Below are 16,255 nucleotides of genomic sequence, written 5' to 3'. Positions count from 1 at the left end.
CGAAGTAAGGCGGTCACTGTGGTAAGGTTGTCTGTGTAATGAAGTGGTCATATTTGCTGACATTATATCTCACAAGTAAGCTGTACAAGATACCACAGTAAATATATACTACTATAGTAAATAGTAGCAAGTAAGTTCTATGAAATAAATTAATTGGCAACTCTCAAGGCCCATAGGAAGGGAGGAATGGAACGATAAATATGCAGTATTATCTCAGCAGTCAGACTGCGAGTATAAGCAGTGTTCATTTAAATTTCCATAACTCTGTGTGGGCTGCCTCAACTCTGGATTACAGTGCTTACCCTACTCCCTGAAATAATTTATTTTTTCTTGTTAGAGAAGTGAGGTGATGGGTGTGTAATATTTTTTTTCATATTTACAAGGAAAGTGTTTAGTTTTCAAAAGCCATTACCGTATCAGGCTATACAACCTCGTTATGCTGACAATGTCTCGAAAAAAGTCTCTGAAAGAGGATGATTTTCTAGACTTATATGAATTTTATCAGTACCAATCTCTTCATTATAGTGTTGGCTACATGATGCAATATAATTTATATCGATATAAAACATAGGCACAAAAATAATCAAAAAAGATTAAAAATTACCATTTGAATAATTTTTATGCTATTTTCTCAAAAACTATTGATTATATCAGAAATCTGATTACTGCATTGGAAAGCTCTTAAAATTTTGCTTCTAGCAGTGTATAGTACGTACTTAAATATATGGCTCAGACTTTTTTGAGCCAGGAGGTTGTGATCGTATTGTATTTTTTTCTCTCATGTTTATTATAAGTGACGAAAAATAGCTATATAACATGTTTGGTTTTTTTTGCGCGCGCGCGGGGGGGGGGGGGCTTATGTTGCAGAACAACCAGCTACAAAGTCAAAGACATATGGTTTATACCAATAAAAGCAAATTTTGGGGGGAAATTAATAAAGCTGTCTTGCCTGTCCTGGGGGCCTCAGAGATGTGACCTTGGAACTGGAAGACTTAAAACTTCTCTCATACACGAAAGGGTTAAGCACCATTACCTCAACCAGTCAAATATGTTGAATATGTTTATGGGGGTTTCTGAGAGGAAGTTGCACACACGAACACACACACACATTGCCATAACTACAGCATATGCTAGTCCTACCAACTATGCAAAAATCTTTAAAAAATTCAGTGTTTCTATAATACAGTACTGTACTGTACTGCAGTAAAGTACAATGATACAAATCAATTTACATGTAACAATGAAAAAATATACCATGTGTGTTTTATGTCCTTCACTTGAAACACTAAATGCTGTGAAAGGATGTCACACATAAGACTACATTTATCCAGATACAGTAATAAGTGAGTGAGTCTTTGAAGGAGATGTGGAATGTTGCAGCAAACAGACATTATATAATTGTATAGTATACAATAATGAATGTTATCCAGGTCTCCTTCCTGCCTCTGTGATTGATAAGTTCAAGGTGTGAGGTCATTTGACAATGATCTGTGTCTTCTAGTGGTTTTGAGATAAAGTATCAAACTCAATGGTAATGGTAATATCTGTCACACTTACTCTCACAGAAGGTGCAGAAAAATTACCCCAAAAAATAACAGTAAATGTTAACTAAATGGAGAAAGCCAAGAATCAGTAATGATGACCCAACCTACCTTGAGTGCTGCCTGGGCAACAAGAGTGAGGACCTTCGCCTGCCTTGCCTGGGTGTCTGTTCCACAAACACGCAACAAGCTTGCCAACTGCACCAGGCGAGAACCATGACGATAACTGCCTTTCTTGGTCTGCAATCCTTCCTCTATCAGAACTAATCGATCCTCACACAACCGAACTAGATACACAATAATGATTATCATTAATATTCAAGTACATGAAGATTGCATGGTAATTATAAAGTATCAAAATTTACATGGATTGAAAATCTTTACTTTTCTTGAGAAATCATGTAAAAAAAAAATTATATTCATACATATCTAAAGATATGCCATTTTATTAAAGGAAATTAAATAAACAATGGCTTGGCAATATTTATGACGAAAGAACATTAAATTAATTCATTCTACAGAGGGACTTTGTAAATGAAACCAAAACAAATTTTGTTTAAAGTACTTTCAATAAAATAATAATTAAAAATCTCTCATTCCAACATTTACATTAAGTATTTATTACCTTGCAGCGGAAGTTTATGGATACCAAAGTCTGGCAACATTTGAAGAGCTGCGATGAGATCCTTCTCCCTTTTGATGTCTTCATTCTCCGATTCAATAATTCGAAGACATTGCCTGAGGAAGAAAATATTTTTGAGAACTTACCAGTCACCAACCAGTGTAAAATAAATTTAACAACAATGAAAGATAAATTATGAAGGATACAACAAACTATAGGAAGACAGAACAGCATGCCATTAAATTCCACGGGGATTTGGTTCCCAAAATGGCCGCGAATTGCCAAATCCACTCAACACACTGACCCTCTCGAATCTGTCTGACCATCACCATGACTTTATCTGCAAATTTGGTGAGAAGCTTCTGCACCAACCTCGACACCGGCTCCTACTTTCACCCGAGATCGCTCGTCTGTGTACTGCTGTTTGACACCACAACCGCATCCAGCCCAAACGAGCACGTACTGATCACTAAAAGAACGGCCCAGTCCCAACCATTGTAAAAATTATCAACTTGTAATCAACCAGTGTATTCACTCCCAGTCAATCTAAATCTAACCTTTTGCACTGTTACTATGTTGAAATGACCTGTAGCATGACCTTCTCCCCACCTTGTTATTACATATCATATTTGTATCACTTATGTTACTTGTATATTATTTGTCAACCAAGTTCCCATACCCCAATTATGTAAATGTATATTTTCAGCCTTCCGGCTGCCATGCTCTTTCAATACACCGTTAATTAATATTATTATTATTATTATTATTATTATTATTATTATTATTATTACAGTATTATTATAATTATTATTACAATGCCATGATTAATCACTATTAAATACTATGCTATCAATAAACATTAATAATAACAGTATATCCAGTAAAATATGGCAAGGAATGAGGAGTTTACAACTGCAGATGACGAGCTAGGTAGCGGGTACGTATGGGAGAAATACATGAACTTTTCTCTCTTCACTTGTTTGGACCTCTTCCCGCAGCTGGATGAAGGTGGTTGAGGGCGTTTGGGAGCCATCACAAGCACGAGGAGCACAGTTGTTAAAAGAGCAGAGTAGCTTACATGTGAAACTACACGTGAAACGGACAAGTGTTTAACCTGGACTGAAGTGAAGTAGAGACACCTTGTGGGATGCCATAAAGCTCGCAAAAACGCCGCCAACTTTAAAACTACCCGCAGACATTCTTGGGTACACCCAGGGTGTCATCCGCAAATAATCTAAGGCCACAACTTAAAAATCCACGAATTGTAATGACATGCTAAATATATGTATATCGTACTGTAAGTGAGCCAAGAGAGTCTGTTCGTGAGAAGACATCTGTTTGAAATGAAAGATGGGGAAATGGATGATGTAACAGCAATAAAAGGAGCAGTGGCAGGGAAGAGATACTCATGGAAAAAAAAAACTTGCCAAATAATGTATCACTACTGTATAAGAGGAAGAAATGGAAATACAAGACAAGAATAAAGGTGAAGAAAATAGTGCAAGATTGTTGGGAAGAAAAGCAACCTGAGAAACCTACAAAAGAGGGTAAGGTAAGAGAAAGGAATAAGACGAGCAAAATAAAAAATAGAGAAAAACAATAATGAAAACATAGTGAGCATTCATTATGATACTGTACTCAATACATAATATTGAGCCTTATACTGTCTATCAATCCAACAATGGTTACTCACTCACTGGTAGCCCTAGAGTAGTAGAGTACAGTACAGTATTGCTAATAGTATATCCATAATTTATAATATCTTAGTGTTTTGTGTAATTTGGGTATCATTTTTTATCTTATATTCTCAAGTTTTTCTTTCAGGTTTATTGTGTCATAAATAATGGTTGTATCAGTGAAACTCCCGGGCTACCAGACCGTGAATTACCCTGTACTGTACTGTATATCAACCATAAACCATCAACATCATACGGAACTAATAACAATCTTACATTGCCAACTCCATAGCTTTATCAGCATGACTCTCAGAGGAGTTACAATAATGTGTAGCAGCAATGATCACCAGCCTCACAGCTTTAGCAAATGGCAGCTGCTGCAGGTATGGGTTGTTCACTGGAGACCGATCCACTCGCGTTTCTAAAAGCTCACCAGCAAACCGGATATTCTCACTGATACCAGAACAAAGAAGGGCCTCTGTCAATGTCTGAAATGTGAAATTACTTTGAAACTCATTTACTGTAGTTCAAGGGAACCCACACACTACCATTATGATGATGTACAAAAGCAAATGTAAGTATCGTATTCAATCAAACTTAAATTAAATTAAATGATCCACAAAACTGTCTATTAAAGAAAACTTATATGAAATACTGAGATTCTCGTCACAAAGTTCTGCCTCTGTAGGAATATCATTAAATTATTGATAAAACATTTTGAAAACAGTTTACAAAACATTTCAAAGAAAATAATTTGTAAATTATCTCTTTCCAACTGAAGGGTGCAACTGCCAAGTGGACACAGCACTCACCACCTGTCCTAAGAGTCCTTCCAGATGTAAATGGGATCCTAACTCTACAATTGGAAAGTAAAGGTGGTCAAGTGCCATACTGCCATCTTAGGTGCTGAAAGCTTAGTAAAGCTACATGTCTCGAATATGCCATAAGGCCTATGGAACCCATGTTCACTTTCTCTCTCTATACTTAGCAGATTTTTTGTTGCTGCATAACACAATGGTCAATTACTGATTTACAATTAAAATCCAGAAAACAGGTCAGAACATGGGTCCTCAACTCACATCACTGTATCCATATCACAAGTCATAGCATTTCCTGAGGACACAAGTATCACTGTATTAGTGTCTGACAACATGGTCTTGTGACTTGGCTTGTTGCTTCTAATAAATTAATTAAATCGTAAGTCAATTGATTGAACTAATTCTAAATGAGAAATTAGTTCTGCCTCAAAATAATAAAACAATCAATATGTACTGTACTGTACAATGTTAGTTACAGTGTGAACAAACTAAGTTTAGCAGAATAAAACAATGCTTGCAATAAGCATAAATAATACTATTAATGCCTGTACACAGTGTTAGGCTCATCATCCTTTAATAATGAGATATGCAAACAAACAAAAATCACAGTTTAGAGTGTACCTGTACTGGGCTAAACACATTCCAACAACTTGTTCTACAGACCAATATGTAATGTTTTCAAGTTCTTCTCAAAGAAAGTTTATGCTAAATCAACATTATCGCATCAAAAAACAAACAATGAGAGAAAGTTAAAACTATTTACAAAATAAAAATACAGTTTCTGCAAAATCTTGTCATGCCATTCAAGGAGAGGAGTACAAACACATGAAGAAAGCCATGTGTCTTTTGCACTTGTTGCAAGGAGCAAAAAATAGTATTGATAAATAAAGGTAAACTTTATGACTATGTTGAAGCTGAGAACAGAACCTATACAGATGATTCACAGTTACTATCAACACAAAATATGGTGTGATCATTTCTTACCTCCTTGCAGCAGCTCTGGTAAGCTTGGTGAATATTTCCCGGACTTTATCAGGGTCAGACTGCAACTGACGCAGCTGACAAGGAGTCACATTGACAAGTAGTTCTGCAGCTGTCAGATGAGCATCCAGAGCATCAGCCAGGTCATGTAGCTTGGCCAGGCTCTCTGTTCTGCTTGTAATACCAGAGAACACTTGAAGTTATACAAAAAATACCTTTTATGCCAGTAAAAAATAATATATATATATATATATATATATATATATATATATATATATATATATATATATATATATATATATATATATATATATATATATATATATATATATATATATATATATATATATATATATATACATACACACACACACACACACACACACACACACACACACACACTGTATAACATACATACATACATGTGTGGAAATTTTACAATGCTAAAATGGCATAAAAAATATTGTAACTAAAATTCAACATCAGGAAATCCATCATCAGAAGCCCAAATGAATTCCATCTCAAAATTGTATGATTACTGTGTATATGAATGGAAAGGTCTCCAAGATAATTTCATATTCTCAGTGAGATTAGCTGTAAATACACACTTACTGGATCAGTTTGAGTGAAGGAATTTTTTATGTCCTGGTGAGTATTCATATCATCTTATTCTCACTTACAGTAAGTATGTTCTTTATTTACTGTAGTATCTTCATTGTTTTAAAGTACAGTATACGCTTTCTACTCTTCTTTGTGATGTAGCCTCTTTTATTTCTCTACAGTATTAACACTTTTCATGAGGAGTTTCATGACACAACTTTGCAAAATGTAAAGGACTTCCTGTATGAATGTCACTGTCAGTATTGATGGTTACTCCTACATTAAAATACACAAACTTGATGAGTCTCATTTCATATACAAATGTGAAATTCATTGCAAGTTTTTCAGTTGGATACTTGTGATACTGTTTGTCCAAGTAGAGTCATGCGCCGGTTAACGTCTGACTGAACAACGTCCGATCGCATATACGTCTGCGTCTCAAAAAAAATCCGTGGACGCCTGCTGGACCAGCAGCACTCCACGCACCCCTGACAGAGACACGATTATCCTCCCCATACTGGTCAGATATTATGTGTTAAAGGAATATGCTTCCTCCCTAGGCTTTTTTGCTCCAGGTGTAATGTTAACCTACATCTATTGAGGATAAAATCTTTCACCTACAAATTGACAATAACACAGCTTGTAATCCGACATATCTAGTTGCCTCAACAATTGCACCTCCAGTTGTTAGTGGTATTAGGTTGCACTTCAAATTCTGTGGCATTACTAAGAACAGTGAAGTCTTGCACTCTCTAAGATTTAAGAGAGAAAACGGAGACTGTGCATCCTGATGAGAGAAAACGGACTCTCAGTATGATGGGGACCAATAAAAAAAGCATAGCTACATGTGGACTACAGTATACGCATTCTTTTCATCACTGCATAAACCCAGCCATGCCTATGTGTGTTATGATATTTACTTACAACATTATATATATATATAGTGGGTATAAATGGTTGTAAAATGGGAAACTTGGGGTTAGGTCTTGGGTGCCTGGAACCAATTAGAATAAATCCCATAGGTTCTGTACTTTCGTTATCGGCGGGGTCCCAATTAGGCGCGATAACCAAGGGATGACTGTACTGTACTGTATATACTTGTGACACTGGCCAGTTGCTTCTGGTGTTATGGTACAGGGGTACCAAGTGACAGCACTAGGATCCCGCTTCCTCTATCAAGGAATAAACTAAAATGTAAATAGAAAAAAAAAAAAACATTCAAATAATGGGACGTAGCGAACCTAAATGACCCTAGAGCTGGCACAGTCACGTATGCATCGCGTATTCTTCTAGATTGTGCTGCCAGGTGGACGTTATCTAGTGAATTTAGTCAATATTGTACAGTAACAATGGACCTAAGTGCAAACCTGTATTGTACATGTACTAAATGATTACGGTACTAAAATTGTTATGTCTATTGCAAATATAGCTTGTTTATACAGGTATTCAAATAAATTACTATCTTACAAGAATCCCACCAATGTAAGTTATATTCACCCAGGTCGTTTGGGTGGCAAATTATGAGAAGAGCTTAGTCACTCTTAAGTAATGATAAATAAACACGCAGGCCTTCAGCGCCAACTGTCAAATCTTATCTCAAATAAATAAACAAACAAACGCCAGACATTCTGTCACCCCTCCCCCCCCCTCTTCCCACCCTTCTTGTGTACCCAGACAAAAGATTGGTGATTTCTTTATGTTTATTTTATATAATATCTCAGACTAAAGTTAGGATAATATAATTTGCATTGCTGAAATCCTTGCAAGACAGAGATTAATTTGAATATAAGCATCATATATTTTGCTCAAGATATAAGAAATGTAGTACATTAGTGTACAATACTGTAGTACATTTTATAAAAAGTTTTTCAACTGTATTTTTGGGTAGATTTACATAAATTTCTTCATTTATTTTCATCCATTTACATGCACACACCATACTAAAATAAACGTAAAAGAAATAAATGACCTTAGTGCAAAGCTGGAGTGCACATGTACTAATTTGATTACGGTACTAAAATTGTTATGTCTAGTGCGAATTACAACATGTTTATATTCAAATAAATCAGTATCTTACAAGAATCCCAGCAATGTTAATTATATTCTCCTAGGTCATATCACTGGCATTTTAAAATGAGAGAAGCTTAGTAGGACTGTTAAATAAACACAGAGACCTTCGGCTCAAACTTATCACCTCAACCCCCCCCCAACCCCTCGCTGACTGGCTGGCTCCGTCAGTCCCTCCCTCCCTCCCTTGCCTTTTAGGCTTACAGCTTTTATCTTTTATAATATCTCAGACTAAAGTTAGGAGATTATAATTTGCATTGCTGGAATCCTTGCAAGACAGCCAATAATTTGAATATAAACGTCATATATTTTGCTCAAGAGATAAAAATTTTTGTACATTAGTGTACAGTACTGTAGTACATTTTATACAAAAGTTTTTCAACTGTATTTTTGGGTAGATTTACATAGATTTCTTCGTTTATTTTCATCCATTTACATGCACACACCATACTAAAAGAAACGTAATAGAAATAAATGACCTTAGTGCAAAGCTGGAGAGCACATGTAATAATTTGATTACGGTACTAAAATTGTTTTGTCTAGCGCAAATTATAGCATGTTTATATTCAAATTAATCAGTATGTTACAAGAATCCCAGCAATGTTAATTATATTCACCCAGGTCATTTCACTGGCTTTTTATAAGAGAGAAGCTTAGTCACTTAAGAACTGATAAATATACACACGTTAGACCTGGGCCAACTGTCAAACGTACTACCTCCCCTCCCCCCACGCCCCCTCGCTCGCTCCCACCCTCTCTCTCCCCCATCTGCCCGGCGTTGCTGGAATCCTTGTAAAACAGTGAATAATTTTTATATAAATGTCATGTATTTTGCACAAGATATAAAAATTAATCACCTGTACCACATTACAGTAGTGATTTAAGAGTAAAAGTGTATATGTACGTATATAGTATTCCACATACACGTAAGTATAAATACAAAGTTTATGTGATGATCGGACAACGTCCATTTCGGTTAACGTCACGTTTCCAAGAACGTACCTACGACGTTAACCGCGCATGACTGTATACATAGAGCTAACCTACCACATGTCTAATACTCACCCAGACTCCCTCTCTGGGAGACATTCAAGAATGGCAAAAGCTCTAGGAAGTTGATTCTCTTTCTCACAAGCGTACACACAATCAATAGCAATGGTCATCATCTCCTCTGCAGATGGGATGATCTGTGCATGTTGATCGGGTCGAGAATGCTGAAATAATATTCCAATTGTCACAGAGATTCTAATATATTCATAATCTATAAAACAAGGCTCACACATACAGTCATAAAAAATATTTCTCATTACAGTATACAAAAGAAGCTGTAAAGAAAATCACAGAAAACTGGCATTTAACCCCTTTATTACGGAGACGCCATGTTTAATATTTTATTTAAATTACGCAAGGGTTAAGAGTTAATATAGTTTAAGTTAAGTTTTCAGTGACTTCATGCACATGTTGCTTTAATATTAAGAGTATTTATATGTATGCATCTACAACAGCCAGTGACCAATACATTTGTTTTCCTGATACTTTCTCCCATCACCCATCTATACCTTTAACAATACACATGTTGTACTTGTGTATGCCAGGTGTTGTGTTCATAGACAAGGCCACTACAATACTGTATAAGTGAAATCAATATAATACAACCAAAGTCCACCCTCTGAAAATCTTTGGAGAGTTTACTCATAATTTGTGGTCTAAGATGTAATATAAGTACTATTGTACTGTACTGTCATCAAACTACTGAATGTTTCCATATTAACACTAACTCTTGTGAGTACGATGTAGATTCAGTAAATGGGACAATTTATGAGGGCAAAATTTGGGCAAGGTATTTGTTATGTCTGAGCCATAACACATGCATACTATAAGTGAACGTTACATCAAATTCCCTTCACTTACTATGTATTTCAGCTTAAACAAGTCCATCTAACACTGTAATTTCCTCTAAAAATTTCATCAACCTCCCAGAACACCTTCAGGGAGAGTAAATCCCCCACTCTTTAAGTATTTACTCTAATATAAACTTATTTATGTTCCAAGTTGTAATATAAGTACTGTACAGTACAGTACTGTTATTAAACTATAAATGCACATTTACATGATCATTCTTTTGAATATATATCTTTCTATCTATCTTTATCAGTATAAGCTGGTACAGTACAGTACAATATGTCACCTACAAACATTTTCAAGAGAACAGGCACATATTCATTTATATGAGGTCAAGTTTCCTAATACTGCTTCTTATACAATGATATCTCTGTTGGTGCAGAGCACTTCCGGCAATGAGAGATTTCCGGGTAACGAGACAGCTCTCTCAAACCCGGAAAAAAATTCCTCTTCCCCGGAATTTTCCAGATACAGTGAGTTCTGCTATAACGCGTGTTTTGACAACGCGGATTAGCTCTAACGCGATTGATGAATAGAGGAACAATATTTGTAAAATGCGAACTCGTTTGCTCTAACGCGATTCCACTCGAACGGTTGTTATGGCTTGGTGCGGGGTTATGCAGTGTTTACAGTTCACATTCGACATCACATGTTCAATTGAGTTATGTGTTTTGTTTGTGAAGAATTGCAGAAATAATTTATGTACTATTTATGTACACAGTAAACTACTCACAAGGTCCTACCACTAATTATTTTATACTGAAACTTACTTTTGGGAAGCTGGATTAAAATGAAGATTACCGGTATATTAAAATAATAAAAATGTATTATAAACCTGTCTAACATACCGTAAAAGAACAATATACCCCGGTAATAAACACAGCTGCTATCATCACCCACCCCCTCCCCCATTTGCCAGTGACAAGAAAGGGAAAGTGACCTTGACTGTGACCGCCTGTGGCTATTTTTAGCCGTCTTTGTGTTCGGAGGTGGTCAGTAATGCATATCTGTATATTTACTGATCATAATACTTATCTCTTATAAATAATTCATTTAAAATTTATTTTTTTGCAAAGAATATTCAGTAAATGACTGCATTAATTCTTGAAACTACCTACAGTGGTAAATTTAGGATATAAATAATGAACAGAAGTCACGTCATGGATTCGGAGTTTGGTCCTTAACGATCACCATAAATGTAGCCTCCCTTTTTCGCGAAACACGTATATAAATTAAAGAAAATACTTGCAGTATATTTAATATATTACAGTATATTATAAATAAATAAAAACAAATAAATTCAAATTCCCTTATCATCCTGTGTCATATACAGAAATACTTGAGTCCCTGAGCGAGTACACAAAAAGAAAACGGACATCCTGGAGTGGATAGAGAACGGACATCTCTACTGGGGGACTCAAACGTTTCTCATGTTTTGTGGGCGCTCTAGCATAATATGAATAATATGTAAATTACAATTTATATATATATATATATATATATATATATATATATATATATATATATATATATATATATATATATATATATATATATATATATATATATATATATAAATACAGTTGTACCCCACTTAACGCGGTCAATAGAACCCAGAGGGTCCCGTGTTAAGTGAAATCCGCGTTAAGTGAACAACAGAACATATGGGATTAATTCCAATAGAAACCGGCCCGACCCCCAAACTCCACTTTTTGAAGACACATAACTATGTTGTAGTAAAAATAACATCTTAATTTTATGATGGTACATGCACACAATTAATACTTAAGAGAAATAGAGAAATACAGTCGCCAAGTTAATGTCCATTCAAATAATGGACTCAACTCCCTCCCCCTCTCACACTACACTGCCGGCTCTTCCCTCTCTGAGAAATTTTTGGGGGAAAACCACTAAATTTTAATAAATAATACCTCAAACTAAAGTTAGGATAATACAATTGACATTGCTGGATTCCTTGTAAGACCAGGAATATTTTGAATATAAATGTCATATATTTTGCACAAAAGATAACATAGTTACTCAGAGAAAAATTTTTATCTAAAATTTGTATGTCTAATGCAAAATATATGATGTTTATATTCAAAATGATCACCAAATTATAAGAATTCCAGCAATGTAAATTATATTCTGACCGGGTAATTTGTATGAATTTTATGAGCTAAAACAAATATCTTCAGTTAATAAAAAAAAAAATAATCTTAACAACACTATCTGTCAATCAAAGTACCCCACCTTGCCTCCCCCCTCTTCCAACTGCGCGGTCAGTCCCAATCCTCCCTTCAAGAGATGTGGGGTGAAAAAAATAAATTTTAACATTTTGTATTAAATAATACCTCAGATTAAAGTTAGGATAATATAATTGACATTGCTGGATTCCTTGTAAGACCAGGAATATTTTGAATATAAATGTCATATATTTTGCACAAAAGATAACATACTTACTCAGAAAACATTTTATCTAAAATTTGTATGTCTAATGCAAAATATATGATGTTTATATTCAAAATGATCATCAAATTATAAGAATTCCAGCAATGTAAATTATATTCTGACCGGGTAATTTGTATGAATTTTATGAGCTAAAACAAATATCTTCAGTTAATAAAAAAAAAAATATATTCTTCACAGGGTAACAGATGGTCGGTCGGTCCCTCCCTCCCCCCCACCCCCCACCAACCGTCCCAAGGAGATGTGTGGGAAAACCAGAATACTTAACTTTTTTGTAATAAATAATACCTCAAACTAAAGTTAGGATAATATAATTGACATTGCTGGATTCCTTGTAAGACCAGGAATATTTTGAATATAAATGTCATATATTTTGCACAAAAGATAACATAGTTACTCAGAGAAAAAATTTTATCTAAAATTTGTATGTCTAATGCAAAATATATGATGTTTATATTCAAAATGATCACCAAATTATAAGAATTCCAGCAATGTAAATTATATTCTGGCCAGGTAATTTGTATGAATTTTATGAGCTAAAACAGGCAGTCAGGCAGGGTGGCGGGTGGGGCAAGTCTAAAAATAGCGTCTCGAGCCGGACACTCACCGCGTATATGTGGAAAAAATCTGTGCTAAGTGAAAGTTCAGCTCTGGCGAGGCACCGCGTATATGATAAAACGCGTTAAGTGAAACCGCGTTAGGCGGGGTAATACTGTACTTGGTCACAATTTTCGTGATGCCATATGGAAGTAGGATCTACCATTAGACAATACTGTACATTATGCTTCCAATATCTTCCCAGGCGGTAGTATCTCCCTGTTTGGTAGCTGCCTAAAAATTTTAGTAATATTACTTTGATACAACATGATAAATTAGACAAACAATGAAAATAAACAAACAAAAGTTATTTACCACGACCTTCTCTCTGAGAACAGAGGGTAATAGATGGAGAGCAGATATGTAGGTTATTTATAGCCCGTCTTTGTGTAGGAAGTCGACCGCACTATAAATAATTCTTTTAAAATTTATATTTTTTACATAGAATATTCAGTACATGACTGTGATTATAAAATAGGCCGAGATATACGGTATGTAATATTTATGAGTGTGTGATGTAAACAGAGCGCTTGGCCTCTCTCTCTCTCTGTGTACTGTATGGGTGGAATTCGTGGTTTACAGTGAGTGATACGAATGTCGTAACATTACTAGGCTGAAGGCGCCTGAATACTACTTAAACACATCAAAACTATGTTAATTGATCACTGTATAATAAATTCATTCACTCATAATTTAAAATTCCCTTATCATCCTGTGTTATATACAGAAATACTTGAGTCCCTGAGCAAGTACACAAAAAGAAAACGGAGGACTAAGACATCCTGAAGTGGATAGAGAACGGACATCTCTACTGGGGGACTCAAACGTTTCTTATGTTTTGTGGGCGCTGTAGCATAATATGAATAATATGTAAATTACAATTTACTTATATATATATATGTAAATTGTAAAAATTTAAATAAAAGAAAAACTAAATACGTAGCGTTTAAAGTGTACTGTACAGTGTTGTGGCTTGGCGCGGGATTATGCAGTGTTTACAGTTCACGTTCGACATCACATGTTCAATTGATTTATGTGTTTTGTTTGTGAACAATTGCAGAAATAATTTATGTAATATTTATGTATACAGTATACCTGTACAGTATATGTAAATTGTAAAATTTTAAATAAGAGAGAAAAACAAAATACATAGCGTTTTAGACCCGCTCGCTCTGTTTACTCCACACTTTCAGTTTGAAACACGTGTGAAGTTTTTAAGCGTCCTCAGTGAATTCTGATTACTGTTCTCCAATTTTGTGACTATGGAAAAGAAGAATATCTCCGGGAAGCATTCTGGTGATCGCATTTCCGGTGGTGATCGAAAAATAAAGGCTATAATACTTGAAGAAAAGCTTGATGTTTCATGACTCATCAACCTCAACATCAACCTTCTCCCCCATCAAGTTATATTCATATTTTCTCAAGGTAAAGTGTAACATTTACTGTATGATTTCATTATTAGATATGAATGTAACATTTATTTAGACTGTGCTATCCTTTGTGTTAGGCTAACTACGAAATTTTTTTTCCATTTGGAGTAATCTGCACCTAACCCTATTTTCTCCATAAGCCCTGTTATTTCTATTACACGAATTTTTATAACACAATGTTTTACAAAAACACAACTATCGCGTTATAGCAGAACTGACTGTAGCAGAAAAATTTTCTCAGAAGTTCCAAAAATTGCCCATTAACATCATCTCTCGAACCCGGAAAAATATTCTCCCATCCCTGGAATTTTCCTGGTAACGGAAAAATGTTCTCAGAAGTTCCAGAAATTACCCATTACTGTACATCATCTCTTGAACTCGGAAAAATGTCCCCCATCTCCGGAATTCTTTGGGTACCAGAAAAATATTCTCGGAATTTCCAGAAAATGCACTTAATCTTCTCTCAAAGCTCCCCCACCCCCAGAATTTTCCTGGTATCAGAAAAATTTGCCTCACAAAATCGCAAAATTTCAATTCCTGCTATCAAAGAGTTCCAGGTTTGAGGGATTCCAGCTAACAGAGATATTACTGTACTAAAATAAAAAAATAAACTTTATGAAAAATCACAAACCATTAAGTTCTCAACAGCTTTCTTGAGTTATCTTTGACTGAGTCCCATTACTGTTTACCATTGTGTGTATACTATAAGAATAAACTGTCTATGTATACTCATATACTGAACCTATGTGAACTTGGATGACAATTTTAATAACTCACTTGTAATATTTTCAGCGGCAGACCAAGATCTTGTTTGGCTGTGGTCACTACATATGTCCGCAGGAGTATCTGAGCACTGCCAGGACACCACTTCTCACACCGGGCCAGGAAGGGCAGAAGCCACCGACGAATGTTTTGGATGTAGGTTTCTGGAGTGCTCTGGTGATCAAACCACAATATGTTAAAGGTACCCTTGTATATTGAAAGATTTGTTTACAAAAACAAATCTAAAAATTTATACAGTATAAGGCAAAGAGAAAGCAAAGATTTCCATTCTTATTTCCTATTTAGCATTTTTTTTTTCCAATAACTAGAGCTGGGTAATATTTACATCATTTTCCATCACCCCTTTACCACAGTCTTCTATCAAAGGCTTAACACTAATGTTTGAACTTCATAAAAGCTTCATATCATTTTACTACTACCACAGTAAACCTGCAAACAAGCTGGGGCTGATGAGTCCATACGCCTAACCCTTGCTATATACGAGGGTTACATTCCGCGAAAACCTCACATGAATTGAAATTGCATAAAGTGAATGCTCAAGACTCTTGGGGTTTTCATACGCAAAATTGCATGATATAAATTATTCCTTTGGGGTTTTTATACACAAATTTGCATATAAAATAAAAAATTAAAATAAAATAACTTTATTGTTGTGTTTGATGCTAGATAAGCAGGGCGCACATTTGCCAATGTCGGCGCGATCTGGCAACTATGGAGACTGCCCTCCAAGGTTCGGTTACCACACCAGTCTCCCTTTTGTGCTTCAATG

General features: G+C 35.2%; 1 protein-coding gene across 1 annotated transcript in view; it reads right to left on the bottom strand.

Moving 5' to 3' along the window:
• The window catches only part of LOC121874821 (neuroblastoma-amplified sequence-like), a 157,081-nt gene that overhangs the window by 114,546 nt on the left and 26,280 nt on the right, over positions 1-16,255 (bottom strand). The window contains exons 18-24 of the mRNA XM_042379106.1: positions 15,481-15,639; positions 9,371-9,519; positions 5,642-5,809; positions 4,919-4,922; positions 4,116-4,327; positions 2,167-2,279; positions 1,653-1,828 (exon numbers count right to left, since the gene is read on the bottom strand). Of these exons, the coding sequence (XP_042235040.1) occupies positions 1,653-1,828; positions 2,167-2,279; positions 4,116-4,327; positions 4,919-4,922; positions 5,642-5,809; positions 9,371-9,519; positions 15,481-15,639 (981 nt within the window). The remainder of the gene's footprint in view (positions 1-1,652; positions 1,829-2,166; positions 2,280-4,115; positions 4,328-4,918; positions 4,923-5,641; positions 5,810-9,370; positions 9,520-15,480; positions 15,640-16,255) is intronic.

Source organism: Homarus americanus, unplaced genomic scaffold (assembly GCF_018991925.1).
Source record: "Homarus americanus isolate GMGI-L3 unplaced genomic scaffold, GMGI_Hamer_2.0 scaffold56009, whole genome shotgun sequence".
Taxonomy (NCBI): Eukaryota; Metazoa; Arthropoda; class Malacostraca; order Decapoda; family Nephropidae; genus Homarus; species Homarus americanus.
The sequence above is the reverse complement of the archived record's forward strand: the minus strand, read 5'-3'. Positions and strand labels throughout refer to the sequence as shown.